At 39.5% G+C, this 15,636-nt stretch overlaps 1 protein-coding gene across 2 annotated transcripts; it reads right to left on the bottom strand.

Moving 5' to 3' along the window:
* Positions 1-7,535: 7,535 nt before the first annotated feature.
* Positions 7,536-14,957, bottom strand: CCNB1 (cyclin B1). Of its 2 annotated transcripts, none has more exons than XM_069096452.1 (9): positions 14,687-14,957; positions 13,814-13,990; positions 13,616-13,729; positions 12,096-12,278; positions 11,597-11,755; positions 10,202-10,438; positions 8,553-8,693; positions 7,963-8,073; positions 7,536-7,757 (listed from the first exon to the last, which is right to left on the bottom strand). In XM_069096452.1, the coding sequence occupies exons 1-9, from the start codon at positions 14,756-14,758 to the stop codon at positions 7,650-7,652; spliced, it is 1,302 nt and encodes a 433-aa protein (XP_068952553.1). In that variant the 5' UTR covers positions 14,759-14,957; the 3' UTR covers positions 7,536-7,649. The 2 variants fall into 2 exon arrangements, with proteins under 2 accessions (XP_068952553.1, XP_068952554.1); XM_069096453.1 differs by having other exon boundaries at positions 14,738-14,957.
* Positions 14,958-15,636: the final 679 nt, after the last annotated feature.

The raw sequence follows: 15,636 nt of genomic DNA, 5'->3' as shown, positions 1-15,636 counted from the left end.
CTCACAGAGCCACATGTGGCCCAGTCAACCTGAGCCAGATTAAAATGCAATTTCCATCTGATTTTAATGTGTTGGTGTGTTAATAACACATATACATATGCATATATATGACATATATAAACACATGTGGTTTTCTAAGTCAATGTGCGACTCACAGGAGTCCATACCATACGGATGCTTTGGTGGCCCCTATTTCTATCTGAGTTTGACTCTATTGTCTTATAGCTCTCACAAGCCCTCAGCTGGTGTCCAGATTTACTGATATTCACTTTACCTTATATACCAAGAATAATCATTCTTTTTTTCTTTCATAATAACCTGTTCACAGATAATGAAGTACACAAATAAAAAGCAATTATGATGAATCACATTTTATCTACAATAAGCTAGTGTTAAACTACTCACTGGATTTTAGATATTACTCTGAGAGGAAGGAAGGGGAAAATAAGAATCATTTCAGGTTTTGTTATTATTGTTCAGTCATTTCTAGTCATGTCTGATTCGTTGTAACCCAATTTGGGGTTTTCATGGCAAAGATACTGGAGTGGTTTGCCATTTTCTTCTCCAGTTCATTTGACAGATGAAGAAACTGAGGCAAATAGAGTGAAGTGACTTGTCCAGGGTCATAATAATATCACTGTTAATAAGTATCACAAGTTCATATCACTGACTATTGCTATCTTATTCTGACAGCCCAGAGTTCATTTATTACATAGCTCCTCTAGGCATAATGCTGTGTTCTCCCTATGGCAGAAGGGAGAAATGTAAGACACGACCACCTCTGGTCTCAAGCTGCTTACAATTTTGCTTAGCAGATGAGATAGACATCCCAAGTAAACATACCAAACCGCTACAGATAAAATGAGTGCTGTAGGAACTCAGAGGAGTGAAAGATCCCTAGGAGCTAGAATCTCGGGGTGGGGGAGGGAAGATATGCTTTACTTGTTTTAAAAGTCATCATCTATTCCCATCATAGGGCAAATCTGCTTTGCTGCGTCTATGTTATTTGGGTTAAATCAGACTATCCAAGTATTTCTTACAACAGAGCCCTATAAGAAGGACTGGCAAGCAAAAGATCCCTCTTTTCCAGGCAGTTGACTGCTCACAAATGGATTTTTGCAACCCTATAAACACAGCTGGAGCATCAGTTCATGTAAGTCTTTCCAGATTTTTCTGAAATCACACTGTTTGTCATTTCTTATAGCATAATAATATTCTATTAAAATTATATACCATAACTTGTTCATCCACGATGGGCATCCCCTCGATGAACAATTCTTAGCCACCACAAAAAGAGCTGCTATAAATATTTTTATACAAATAGGTTCTTTTCCCTTTAAAAAAAAAATCTCTTTGGGATAAAGACCTAATGGTAGTATTGCTGGAGCAAAGGGTATACACAGTTTTATAGCTCTTCGGACATAGTTTCAAATTGCTCTCCAAAATGGTTGGATCAGTCTACAACTCCACCAACAATGCATTAGTGTCCCAATTTTTCCACATCCTCTCCTACCTTTATCATTTTCTTTTTTTGTCATGTTAGCTGATCTGATAGGTATGAGGTTGTACCTCAGGGTTGTTTTAATGTGTATTTCTCTAATCAATAGTGATTTTGAGAATTTTTTCATATGACTATAGATAACTGATTTCTTTGCTGAAAACTTCTTATTCATATTCTTTGACCATTTGTCAACTGGGAAATTACTTGTATTCTTATAAATTTGACTGTTTCCTATATATTTGAGAAATGAGGCCTTTATCAGGGATACTTGCTGTAAAAACACTTTCCAGTTTTCTGTTTTCCCTCTAATTTTGGTTCCATAGGTTTTGTTTGTGCAAAACCTATTTAAATGTTATATAATCAAAATTATCCATTTTACATTTCATAATGCTCACTGTATCTTGTTTGGTACTAAATTCTTCCTTTATCTATAGATCTGACAGGTAAACTATCCCATGCTCTCCTAATTTGCTTATGATGTCACACTTTGTCTAAATTGTGAACCCATTTTGACCTTATCTTGTCATATGGTGTGACATGTTGATCTATATTAGTTTCTGTCATACTGTTTTCCAGGTTTCCTAGAAGTTTTTGTCAAATAATGACTTTTTGTCCCAAAAGCTTGGATCTTTGTGTTTATCATATACTAAATTACTATGGTCATTTACTACAATGGATTGTGTACCTAATCTGTTCCACTGATCCACTACTTTATTTCTTAGCCAGTACCAGATTGTTTTGATAATTATTGCCTTATAACAGTTTGAGGTCTAGTATAGCCAGACAACATTCTTGACTTTTTGTTCTTTCAGATGAATTTTGTTATTTTTCTTTCTCTATAAAATTTTTGGTAGTTTGATTGGCATGGCACTGAATAAGTAAATTAATTCAGGTAGAATTATCATTTTTATTATATTGGCTTGGCCTACCCATGAAAAATTAAGTTTTCCAAATGTCTAGATCTGATTTTATTTGTGTGAAAAGTGCTTTGTAATTGTGTTCATATAGTCCTGGGTTTGTCTTGTCAGGTAGACTCAAGTATTTTATAGATTCCTGAGATTGCCTACAGTTATTTTAAATGGAATTTTTCTTTCTATTTCTTGCTGCTAGACTTTGCTGTCAATATATAGAAATACTGACAATTTATGTAGGTCATTTTGTATCTTGCAACTCTGTTTAAGTTGTTAATTATTTCAAATAGTTTTTCAGTTGATTCTTTAGGGTTCTCTAAACATACCATCATGTCATCAGCGAAGATTGATAATTTTGTTTCCTCATTGCCTAGTCTAATTTCTAAAATTTCTTTTTCTCTTATTGCTATAGCTAACATTTCTAGTATAATGTTGAAAATAGTAGCAATAATGGGGTTTTTCAAAGATTTTAAAAAATGTATTGCATACATAGATGTGCATAAAGACTGGCATAGTTTTGAGAGTGCATTAGGGTTGGGGAAGAGAAGAGGGCAAGGAAAGGGCATCCCCACTACTTGTGATCCTTAAGGCCAATGTGAATGCTGAGCAATTGTCCTATGCCACAATTCCTTTAATATTTGGCACAAACCAAAATGTAAGGAACTAGAGCATATCTAAAGTACCTCTGTGTCTCAGATATCGTTGAAGTAAAAATGTTCATTTGAGATCCCTGAGGATTATATCACCTTTCCTTTTCACAATTAATTCTCTGCTCAAATACTTCATAGTAACTTTTCACTTCCTTTTCTAAGATCAAAATTTGTTCTCTTCCCCCTTTCATTCCTATATTTGTTTTTGTTGCTGTTTTTCACTATTTAAGGACAAATTTTAAAGACTGAAGGAGATTAAAATGAGGCATTTGAGCAACCTGTCATATATCTGCAGATTGTTTGGGTCTAAAGGGAAGCAAAAACAATGAGGATGTATAAATAGAGGTGTGGAACACAAGTTTCACAGAAATAGATTCTCTTGCTGTGTAAGGATGAGCTCACATTTAAAGCGCAGGGCTCAAAACTCTCTGCTTTGCTGAAAAGTAAGTTATTGGTTAAAACTAGTTAATTTTCAGGACTTCAGTAATTTTTAGGTCACCATGTCACTTGCCATGGGCAACACCAGAATTTTGGCCTTTGGTATAAACATTTAAAGTTACCTAAACAGTTACCTGTTTCTTAAGGCAGAGTTGTGCCTACGTGACTGGGAATTCTTACTCCTGGTACAAATTCAGTGAGGAAGCAATGGTAGTAAAAGGGATATTCCAGCTTTGGGAGCATGTGCAGGAAGGGGAGTAGTTTGTCACCCAGAACACCCATCCCTTACTCCTCTCGGGGTTGGAAAGGAATATATGGGATCCAGAAAAATGAGCAATGGAATCTGGATGTACTATAATCACGTGAGCAGATAGAGGACTGCAGGGTGTCACTCAGACATGACAGTCATCCCAGATGGTAAGTGTGCCCTTCCCTAGATGTCTGCACTCTGGGGCAAGGCACTATTTGCACTGTAGTAGTTATGTTTCTGTCTTAAGGATTAAATTGTAAAATGTTACAGAGAATTGGATACATTAGAAATTATTCAGACTAAAGAAAGATTTTTAGACTCAAAATCAATTCAGTAGCTGTGTATAGTCATACCTTAGTTTGACCATCACCTAATATGAAGAGGAAAGATTAATCCCATTATCATGTACCTGGTCTGAAAGTAAGGGAGTTTTTATATCTGTAATTCATGTAATCTCATGAATGTTCTCTTTCTTTAAACAATAAAACTTAATAAGGGAAAGAAAAATAAAACACTACCTCCTCTATTTGAATTCCCTTTCTTTTTAGTTTTACCCACAAGGAAAAGAAAAAAACCAAACAAACCACAAATTAAGACCTCATAAACTGAAAGTACAATTATACTTTTTTTCTTTTCTCTTTTTATAAATGCAATTACTCTAAAGTCAAACTCAGTGTATTAGGTAAGAAATCCTAGAAACAATCAGGTTTATGTCCAAGATATGGGGTTCTGTTTCTCTTTCTCTCTCTCTCCCCCTCTCCTCCTCTCTCCAAACACACACACACAAACACACAACTTGATGTTGTAGACCTAGAACTTCCCACAACACCAGGGGCTCTTTCCAGACTATGATCCCCAGTTAGACAGAAGATTATGTGACATGCCTCCAAAGATGCAAAGTTTAGATGAGACAATGACTGCCCATGTCTGGAGTGTGCATTCTAATTGGGGATAAGACATGAACAGATAAACACTTAATATCACAGGGTAACTGCATGGACATGCCAGGAGGGCAAGGAGAAGTGTCAATAGCTTTCTCATCCAATCATAGTTCCCAATGTGGACACTGAATCAGCAGCAGACAATAGCAACTATATCTCCGCCAATTCATTCTATTTGAGTAGTGTGAAGATTTGGAAGTTGTCTTTTTTAACAGCTAATCAGTCCAATTCCCAACAAACAGATCTCAGACCTGTTGTCATTTCAGCAGTTTTCCAATCACTTACCAAGTCAAGGCTCTGTGCTGTCTTTACAGATTTTTTTTTTTGGTAGAATGAGTTCTATTTTGTTCTAGACTCCCACTTCTTCAGATCTATAGAAAGGAAAAAGAGGAAACACCCATCCTAGGATCCCTATTAGTAGTCTGTATGTGCCAAATCACTGAATAAGTTAAGGTGTTAAGTGCAAGTTTTTGTATCCCATGTACTCCCCCTCCAAAATTTGAAAGCCAATGAAGCTCTTTCAGAGCCATAGATAAACAAGTCAATAGGATTCAATGGAGGCTAAAGAAAGTTCTATCGAAGCCCTGGGTAATCCATGTTTCTAAGAATGGCCTCTTTGCCCCATTTTTTTTTTTTTCGTCAAGGCATAGGATCCCATGACTACACTCAGGGCTTTATATAAACCTTCTGAGCCATCATTTGAAAAGCTGCCAGCCCCATCAGCAGGTGTCAGGGCTGTCTTTGATGGCAACTCATCTCTTACTTAGATGAACTTCAGTGAGGCTCTCAGTTCTCAGCCTAATTGGCTCTCAGTGGAGCTAGTGACTGGAGGTTGCCATGGCAACACAATCTCGGTGTGGAAGGACAGCTTTGGCCATGACTGAGCTGGTCCTGTAGGCATTCTGTGTCCTGTTACCCATCCAGCCTAACCATTGGCTTATCACCCTCACACTCCTTTTACTGTATCTGTGTGAGACACGCTAGGAAAATGCTATATTTAAAATGCATACTTATGAGTCACCTGTTCTTCATCTGCACATGCCCCAAACACTATATATACATAAAATAGAGCCCTGGGGGGGAAAGTTCAAAAACTCTGAATCATTTCCCCAGGTGCTACCCCTTCCAATCATTTGAAAACAGCAGCCCAGCCATGTAATGGTGCTGGATTTCTGTACAACAGCATCCTGCCCCTGTTTTCTCTTTCCACTGTTATTGTTTTTATGATGCATTTAGTCAATTTGTAGCAACTATTGGAGAAAGGATGGTGACTTGTCTGGGAAAAAATATCTAGTTTTCATAGGATCATAGATTTAGTGCTGGAAGGAACCTGTGAGGTCAAGTCCAATGCCCATTACTTTCCTATGAATAAACTTGATGGCAGAATTTGAATTCAAATATGACCAAGGTGAATTCTTGGATCCTATACCACAAACTATACTGCCTCTCATACAAAGTATCATGATGAATTCTACTGAAAAGGCTTTATGGAAAGAATAGCATTGACTTCTGACCTTTAAGATGAATGGAAATGGGAACTGCACAAATTAAGGTCAGGAAAAGAACATTTAACTTAGACTTAGAGCAAGGACATTCTGAGAATCAGAATTCACAAAATTTAGATGGGAAGTGGGTCAACATATGTCAGGTAGATGTTAAGGTTCTTATGCTTACCAGTAACAGGGAAAATCACAAGGACCTAGTTTAGAGAAGGTGGAAAAAGCTTTAATTTCAAGTTTAGATCTCTATCTGGCAACATTCAGGTGTTGTCCAGCTGGCAGTAATAAAGCAGGATTGATAAATAAGTGCTAATTGAAGTCAGATGGGGAGAAAACCAACATTTTAAGGAACAAAAAGAAAATGGAGTCAGTTAAGACAGAGGTCAGAAAAGACATTACAACAACCAGGATCCTGTGATGCTATGGAAGTGGACAGAAGTTTCAAAGTTTTGATTTGATTTGAGAATTTGTGGTATAAACCCACAATAGTTTGAACATGAGTTGGAGAAAAAAAAGCAAAAGGGAAATAGAGACAGAATAGAATCATTAAAAGAAGGAGGATCTGAAGAGAGAAGTGATAGTGTAAAGTACCCAAAGAAGCTAGATCAAGACTATTTCTTCCTCTGGAGATGAGTGAAGATATAGAGCAGTTCTTAGCCTGGGGTCTGTAAAGTTATTTTAAAAATGTTTTTATAATTTTGTCATAATTATTTTCCTTTGTAATGCTATGCATTTTATTATGTACATCTAAAAATTATTCTGAGAAGGGATCTATAAACTTCAAAAAGACTGCTAAAGGGGTCCACAACACAGAACATGTTTGAGTTCAAAACTCTTGATACAGAGGAAGACATTTTTAAGAAGAAATGATAAGTTGAGGAAACCTAGGGTAGATGGCATGGATGTTGAAATGGAAGGAAACAGATGGCTTTGAAGGCAATAATGAAGATTATTGCCAAGATATGTCAGACCACATAAATTCTGACAGGGAACCAAGTGAACACAAGACTGTTCAGCATGAAACTAGGAGATTTGCAATTTGCTAATGTTAAATCTTCACTTTCTTGTCAATATAATAATGAAAAAAACCTTTCCTATTCTTGGGGGGTAGAGGTGGGTGTGGGTCCAAACCTCTTCTTTGAGGCCTTTAATTACACCAGCCCACAGGCCTCTTTTATCTTTGATATGGTAGGCATAACACTTAATTGTTTCATTCATTAGACCAAATATACCAAGTTCCAGGTCGACTCGACCTTCACCTGGCATCAAGTCTAACATGAACAAATAAACAAAATCCCTAAAATGCTTCTGAGAGATTGACATTAAAAAAGTTAACACATAAAAATAAAAGGGACAAAAGAAAACTTTATTATGACAAATATTTGGGAGCTGTAATATGTACAAAAAGGCACATGGTGCCAATTTTATTGCAGAATTCACTACAGTTAAAAATCAAGAATTACACTTTTGTTAGTGGCCTGGCTAGATCTTGAATTACTACAGAATTCAGCTGTGCAATAGTGCTGATCTTTGCATGCTTAGTGCTGGCATACTTATTCTTGATAGCCTGAAAGAATTAAAAGAAATTGGGTAGACATTAAGGAATACAAACCAACAAACATAGATCTTAGGTACTAAGACAACTGAGCTGTATATGCACCTAGCTACAAAATACTAAAGCTTTTAAACACATGACTCTTCTCTCTAGCACAACTGCTTATCCTTGGCTTAACTCAGAAATTCCAGTTAAGTCCCTAACCATTTCCACTTACCATGTGCTTTGTAAGCCCCCGGTTCACTAGGATCACATTCTTAGCCATGTGCCTCATTACAGGAAGAAGGGCCTCCTCCGTGTAAGACATGTAGAGTTGAAGAGTTGGAGTCTGAGTCAACATATCAAAGTAAAGCACTTAGCACAGTGCCTGACACATGGTGAGCACTATATAAATGCTGTTATTATTAACATTAAGAGTTTTTTAAATGCTAAACTATACTTTTCATAAAGTGAAACTACTACCTAGACTGATGATAGTCAAATATATGTGTGTGTATGTGTCTGTCCAGGGGATGTAGATGACTGCTACTTGTAACCAGGTATCATTTTAGGGAAGAGGTAACTGAATTGAAGAAGGAACAAATAAGAACTTACTTCAGCATACTTGCTACTCAAATTCTATAAAGAATCCTCATTTCTTCAAGCCTCTCTCTCATTTGGTTTGGAGGTGAAATCAGAAGAAACAGTATCTTAGTATTTACTTTTTAAATCAGACTGACCTTAGTGATTTATAGACTGAAAAGTCACAACAAAAATACAAATACCAAGAAGTTCACTCAATTATAAGATGGAGCATACAGGGCTTACCCATTCACCATTATCGAGGACTTTCAATGCCAAGCAAAATGCACTGGCCGCAATCTGGGAAGGAGGGAAGTGGACCATATCATAGTCCACCATCGTGAGTTCCATCAGGTATTTGGCTAAGGTGTGCTGTTCAATGTCAACCTGTAAAGAGAAGTCATTTTCTTCTTGGCAAGAGTCCACTAAACTTGTTTGGAAACCATTTGATCTAGGAAAAGCACCAAACTCCACTAAAGAAAACTATACCCACAAATCAGTAACTTTAAACTTCCATGATCATACTACTATTCCACTACCATTAGCCAGCCCAATCAAAACCAGGCCAGGTCTCATATCCAACCGTCTACACGGGGTATCTTCTTGCCATTTGCCTTAAAAGTACAACCTCTCAGGCACAGCTAGGTGGCACAGTGAATTAGAGCACTGGCCCTGGAGTCAGTAGGACCTGAGTTCAAATCCAACCTCAGAAACTTGACACACTTACTAGCCTGTATAAGTTTGGGCAAGTCACTTAACCCCAATTACCCTCCAAAAACCAAAAACAAGACAAAACAACAACAAAAAAAGCACAACCTCTGAACTTCAAAAACTATGCCCCAAAGGACTTAAATCTACTGATTTGGGGACATTCAGTCCACAGCTCAAGCTGTTCTGAATGGTGAAAAAGCAAACATTTTTTGCATCTCATTGACCCTACACTAGAGAATGCTTTACATCAGAATCAGTCTCTTTCTTGCCATGAGACCTTAACAGCACCCAAAAATGTTTTTTTTTTCCTTTTAGGAGGAGGGAGGGCAGGGCAATTGGGGTTAAGTGACTTGCTCAAGGTCACACGGCTACTAAGTGTTAAAGTGTCTGAGGCCAGATTTGAACTCATGTCCTCCTGACTCCAGGGCCAGTGCTCTAATTCACTGTGCCACCTAGCCACCTCACAAAAATGTTTTAACTCTTAAGATTTTTAACTCTGAAATTCTCCTCTGACCACAATTTCTGATCCTTCTACAACTCCCAATGGCTTACTCTTCCCAAGTCTGGTCTCTGTCTTCACCTTAACCCCTGGATTCTCATTTCTTGTGTTTGTCAGTCTGTAAACCCCCTGACCCTATCAGTTACCCAACTTAACCCATACCATACTTAGCCCTCAAGTCCCTTGCCCAGCTACTGGTCAAACCCCCCCCTTCCTCAAAGAGCTACCAAGCATGAATAAAGCCATGCCCATCCCATGGCAATCCTTTCACTGGTTTCCCAATGAGGATCACAAGACCAACAGAGGTGTTTGGCATAGGCACAAGCTCCCAAAGCCAGTGCCTAATTGTCTTTCAGGAAAGTCTCACTTCCTATTTCACTGGCTCACTTGAGGTTGCCTGCTACCTTTAATCCTCTTTACAGGTTCCAACCTGTTATACTTTTAATTCTTTCATGCAGGAGTCCAAGGTTCAGCTAAAATGGCCTTCTCCCCTCATGATGCCAACTGTCACTTTCATATCCCTATTCCTTGTTCATAGTAGGCACCTGTCCATCTATTCATGTTGGGCAAAGTGTAAGAAACATGAAACATAAAGGAGGTCAGTGTGACTCTCAAACTTAAAAACCTGCTTACATTAGACCATAACTTTATCCATACCACCAGCCGAACGAACAATTCAACTCACCTCTCCAACCTTAGATGCTCGGCGTAAAAAGTGCAGGGGTAAAGGACGACCCAGACTGAAGTCTAAAGCTTTTAGAATCTTCATTTCCATCTGTCGAATCTGGTGCTTGGTATATGTGTGGTCAGTTATAAAGGCAAAGTCCCCAATTTCAGGTGGGTACATCTCTTCATACTTGCTAGCAATGAACATGGCTGTAACACCCACCAGCTGCAGCAGTTTCTTAGGCACACTATTATCCTGCAAGATTGACCCATGAAAAAGTGTAGGCAATGAGAGTGGCTGCCAAATGGATGCCATGCAAACAGATTTCTTTTCATGACAGGTAACCCCTTCAAGGACAACTTCCTTGGAAGGTACCACTGAGAAGAACTCAGAGAAACATATTCCCCTTCCCCTTTAAACTCACAGCCTAACCAGAAGATGAACGCTAATGAGAAAACACTATCGGTGGGTTTTGACAGACGTTTGGTTTTTAATAGTTATTAGAAGGTTGTTTTTAGTCACTAACCCATCTGAAGAGACCTAAGACACTCCCTAACCACTAATAACTGACCTTACAAGAGCTTCTCTTCCCCTCCCCCTCCAGTGTTGAGTCATGGGTAGATATTGGTTCTACCTTCCTGTTATTATGACATCTAGTGACTTAAGCTTTATAGGATCTTCTGAAGAAGTCAGAGAAACTTCACAATCATTAAGCAGGGAAAGGGGGAGTTCCTAATTCACTTTAAACCACAGAATTTTATATATTTGAGCAGCAGTGTGGTGCAGTGAGTGTGAAGAATGCTGTACCTATAATCAGGAAAACCTAGGTTAGAAATCACACTAGCTCTGTGACCATGAGAAAGTCACTTCACTCAACCTCCAAGCCCTTATTTCCTCATCAGAAAAAACGGGCATAATAAAACCTTCCTCACAGGGTTACTGTGGGGTTCAAATGAGAAATGTATGTAAGTACTTGGCAATCTTTAACACCCTATATAAATGTCAGTTACAATATTATGATTAAGTGTAGTAGTACTGATATTCAACACTAAGTTTTACAAAGTACCTCATTTAAGCACAAACAACCCCTGAGAGTTTATGTAATATGTTGTATTATATAATAATATATAATACTGCAAATGTTATCATCCTCATTTTACAGGTGAGGGAACTGAGGTTCAGCAAGTTAAAGTAACTTGCCTATGGGCTCACAGGTAACATTAGGATGATTCAAACTCATCTTCCTGAATCCAAGGTCAGCCCTTCATTTACAACACTTTATTTGTATCACATTCCATGGTGTATCACCAGAGGCAACTTCCAGAGGAAAAATTCCTTTCAAATGACAACTTCATAGGTTTTTCAGAGATCATGACAGTACTTCTCTAGGGACTCAAGATTACCTATGCTCACCTGCATAAATCGATCAATAATGGCCACAGTCATGTACATAGTCTCCTGTAGCAACCTGAATTTCATCTGCACTTGTACCAACCAATCAATTAGGATGGCTCTCATGTTCCCAGTGACTTCTTGACCCACCAAGTATTTTGGTCTGATGGCCTGCTCTTCCTGCATTAAAAAAAAAAAGTAAATCATCTTTTGAAATGATATTCCATGAAGTACAGTGTCTTGAACACAGGAGATAGCTGCACCTGGGAAAGTCATTTATCGCTAAATGGCTAAAAGTTCTTCTTTGTGTCCAAAATATGAAGTTTATTATCTTAATGATACTCATTCACAGATTTATGATTAGCTATACTTTTAAGACTCTTAATAGATGGGTTTTTATTATTTTACAAAATATTTTTTAAAACCCACATTATTTTTAAAAAATAAAAATGTTTTTGCCCCCAACTCCTCAAATAATAACAGGAAGTCTGTTTCAGAAGATTCTGAGAAGAGTACTGACCTCAAGTTGTCTAAGATAGCAATAAATATCTTTCACATATTCACTACAAAGGTTTGGATCATCTGTATCCTCTGCATCAACATCTTTCACTGCAAGTATGACATCGGAAAAAGCTTGGCACAGAAACTCTTCTGCAGGTGCACATCCAGATGTCTCCATTGGGCTTGTGGATGGAGAATCCACCTGGTAACAGAAAGCTCTTGGAATTAATACTGTCATGATATACCAGACTATATATAAGCAGACTTTCTGATTATAGTTATCGACCCATTCAAGAAGTTATTGCTACATGGATGTCTATGTGTCTTCTCCCTCAGAAAAAAAAAATCTTTGATCTGTATTCTATAGCAGCACCTTTTGGAATACAATGTATCAAATGTTGATTAATTCCACAAAAGCCACAAGTTTGTTGATTCAAGATTTAAACACAGTAGAAGCAAATATAAAATGTTCTGGGTCCCCCCACCCATCCCCCAAACACAATTGGAGGTATACAATTAACAAGTCATTTGACCACCATCAACATCAAAGGTAAACTTGGCTATACTTAAATTTTAAGTGATTCTTTGTTTAATGTAGATAAGTGTATGTTGGAAGGGAAGGTATTGTTGATTTGAATAGAAGGCAGGACCTTAGTTTTCTTTATCCTTTTTCCTTTCTGCACATGGGCAGGGAAAAGACAGTTCTAATTCTGTAGCAGCACCTATATCCTGCTTATATTTTTCACCTCACTGCTACAAAACTATTCCTTAAAGATGGCACATATAAAACACCATGCTTTGTTCAGTTGTATCCTACTTTTCATGACCCCATTTGGGATTTTCTTAGCAGAGATACTGAAGTCGTTTGTTATTTCCTTCTCTGTGTGTCCCCATTTTACAGATGAGGAACTGAGGCAAAGAGGGATTAAGTGACTTGCCCAGGGTCACACTGCTATTAAGCGTCTGAAGTTGCATTTGAACTGGGATCTTTCCGGTTCCAGGCCCAGTGCTCTATCTACTGCACCACCTACCTGCCCCTCAATATACCCAAAGAAGTTCAGTCACATCAAGAAAACATTCCAGCATCTAAAGATGCTTGCCAAAGAGATAGCTGGCAACCAAGGCCAGTGAAATCACCAGTTTGTCTATTCCTTGTCAGCACAATTAATCTGACTGGCACCTTCAAGAATGTGGATGAAACATATTCCTTTGTCAACACAATTCATTTGAACAGCTCCCTTTAATCATGTGAATGAAATATGTGGGAATATCAATCAAAAGAATAATGTCTTTTTAATTTTTATTTTTCCCCTTTATTTTTAGTTTTCAACATTCACTTTTCTAGGATTGAGTTCCAAATTTTTTCCCTTCCCTCTTCACCCCCTCTCCCCAAGATGGGCATGCAATCTGAAACAGGCCATATTAAACAAATTTCCTGATTAGTCATGTTGTGAAAGAAGACTCAGAAAAAAAGGGGAAAACCACAAGAAAGTAGTATGCTTCAATCTGCAAAGAACAATGTCTTTAGGAATCAGTTACCTTAATAGGCTCAGGAGTTAGTTTCTCTTCCTTAACAGGTTCAGGCACAGGCATCTTTTCTACTGGCTTGGTGGCTTTTTTAGCAGCTACTTTTGCTATGGGAGCTTTGGCTTCCTGGAAAGAAGAAAAGAAAAATAAAAAAGAATTTACAGTTAGAAGAGGAAGATTCACTTATGAGAAGCGAAGTAAGGGAATTACCTTTTTCAGAGGTATTTTTGATGGAGGTGGCTGCTGTTGATCACACACTTTGTTGCCAATATCAGCCAGGGTCATTCTTGGCCTCAGTCCAGGCTTGGAGGCAGCAGTGGGTACAGGCACCGTCTTGGAACCTGGGACATTGCCCTTCAGTTTATTCTCAGCATTGAGCTTCATGTTCTGCAAAAAGAACCCAAAAAATCACTGTAGAACAAGAAGAAATGGTTAAAAGGTAAAATGTGATGAAAGTCTAACTGTACCTAGCCTTAAATTATTTTTAACTTATTTCCTGCAAAGGTGAGAGCAGCAAACAAGTCTAGAAACAACAGACTGAGTAGAAGCCCCTGAACCATGCAGGAAGCAAAACTGACTCCTTCCCCCCACCCCCAATTATTTGATTACAGAGAAATCGACCTAGTCCCATCCCTTTCCCTTCCTCGTCCCCCACTGCCCCCTTCCCCCAATCAATGCCCCTCCAACATATAAAAAGGGAAAACAGAATGGGTTAGGGCTTACTTAAGGTCCTATTGTTTGTGTAAACTGGGAGGAGACCCCAGACCTCCCCACGCCCCGGGCGCCTTCAAGCTCCACTGAGGCTGCTTCCCCCAGAAACACAAGGGGAATCATAAATTTGGCTTGGTGTGTGTGGTCCCTGTACCCCATTTTAAGTTTCCCATAATAAGCCTTCACTAGCCCACTTCCCAAACCCTTTTATTCCTTGCATTTGACAAAGAGAAGCCTCTCCCCTTCTTCCCCCACCCCTGCCCAATTCCCTTTTCCTGGGTCCGAAACCCAGAGTGCGCCCCTCTCCCCTCCCCCAAACCCCTCAGCAGTCTCCTGCTCCCCCCGCCCCGGCCTTGCTCTCCTGCCCCATACCGATGGCCCTGCCGGGGGGCGCAGGCTCGTTCCGCCGCTCAGAGCACTCACCCTAGTAACACGGAGAGCCATGACTTCCACTTTTCCAGGCGGCAGCTAATAACAAAGAAACACACACACACGCACACACATAAACAGGGACAGAGAAAGCACAAATAATCGGCAGTGCCCCCCACCCCAGCCTAGCTCCCTGCCGGCGCAGAGGAAGCAGGCACACCAACAGCCGTTCCTCCCAGCACGCAGTGACGAGCCGAAGCCCAGCCCTAGGTTTAAACCCCGCGCAGCTCTCCGCTCATTGGCTAGTTCGTCTCCTTCCTCTGCCCTCCATTGGCCGGCTGAGAGTTCCTGCGAGAATGCGTTTCCTTGGCGATCCCGTCAGGATGTTCGAAAGGAGGGCGGGGTTAGGCGCCAGAGAGTGCTCGGCGTTGCTCACGTGGCGGGTCCTGACCCTGCGCTCCCCCTCCCCACAAGCTCCCAGGTCATTGGTTCTTGCACCTGGAGAGCCGAGGCCTGACAAAGTTGGTTCTGGGGCCCTGAGAGGCCTTCCGTGGTGCCCCGGGGCGTTCCTTTCCGAAGTGACCGGGGATCTTGGCTGGGAGGGGAGGTCTGAGTGGGTAATGAGGGGCTTGGCCAACATTTAAGTACCCAAATCCCAATAAACTTTTTTTCCTAAATACGAGTCACGCTGCTAAGTGTCGGGGGATATAAGAACAAAAACTGCCCCTGCCCTCAAGGGGCTTACAGTCTAAGGTGGAAAATTGCATGGAAACAAGTATTTGTCCTTCACAAGTGAAGTCATTTCTAAGCCTTGCCCTCTAGAGAAAGTGGATTTTTCCCGTGGAGCATAACATGTGTGCGTGTTTTCTAGGTTTAATATAAACACACTTTTCCAGGTATAAGCACATATATACATACAGATGCCCACATACATTTCCATGTATACACACATA

The sequence above is a fragment of the Petaurus breviceps genome, unplaced genomic scaffold (genome assembly GCF_028583685.1).
Source record: "Petaurus breviceps papuanus isolate PSGF00001 unplaced genomic scaffold, PetGlider_PUasm1.0 229, whole genome shotgun sequence".
NCBI classification, from domain to species: Eukaryota; Metazoa; Chordata; class Mammalia; order Diprotodontia; family Petauridae; genus Petaurus; species Petaurus breviceps.
This window is presented reverse-complemented; position numbering and strand designations above follow the sequence as displayed.

Excerpts from the sequence above, each read along its gene's own strand:
- CCNB1 (XM_069096452.1), bottom strand. The coding sequence starts at position 14,758 with ATGGCTCTCCGTGTTACTAGGGTGAGTGCTCTGAGCGGCGGAACGAGC. Across the intron at positions 13,730-13,813 it reads CAAAAATACCTCTGAAAAAG|GAAGCCAAAGCTCCCATAGC; the intron begins GTAATTCCCTTA and ends TCTTCTTTCCAG. Across the intron at positions 12,279-13,615 it reads TAACTCCTGAGCCTATTAAG|GTGGATTCTCCATCCACAAG; the intron begins GTAACTGATTCC and ends TTCTGTTACCAG.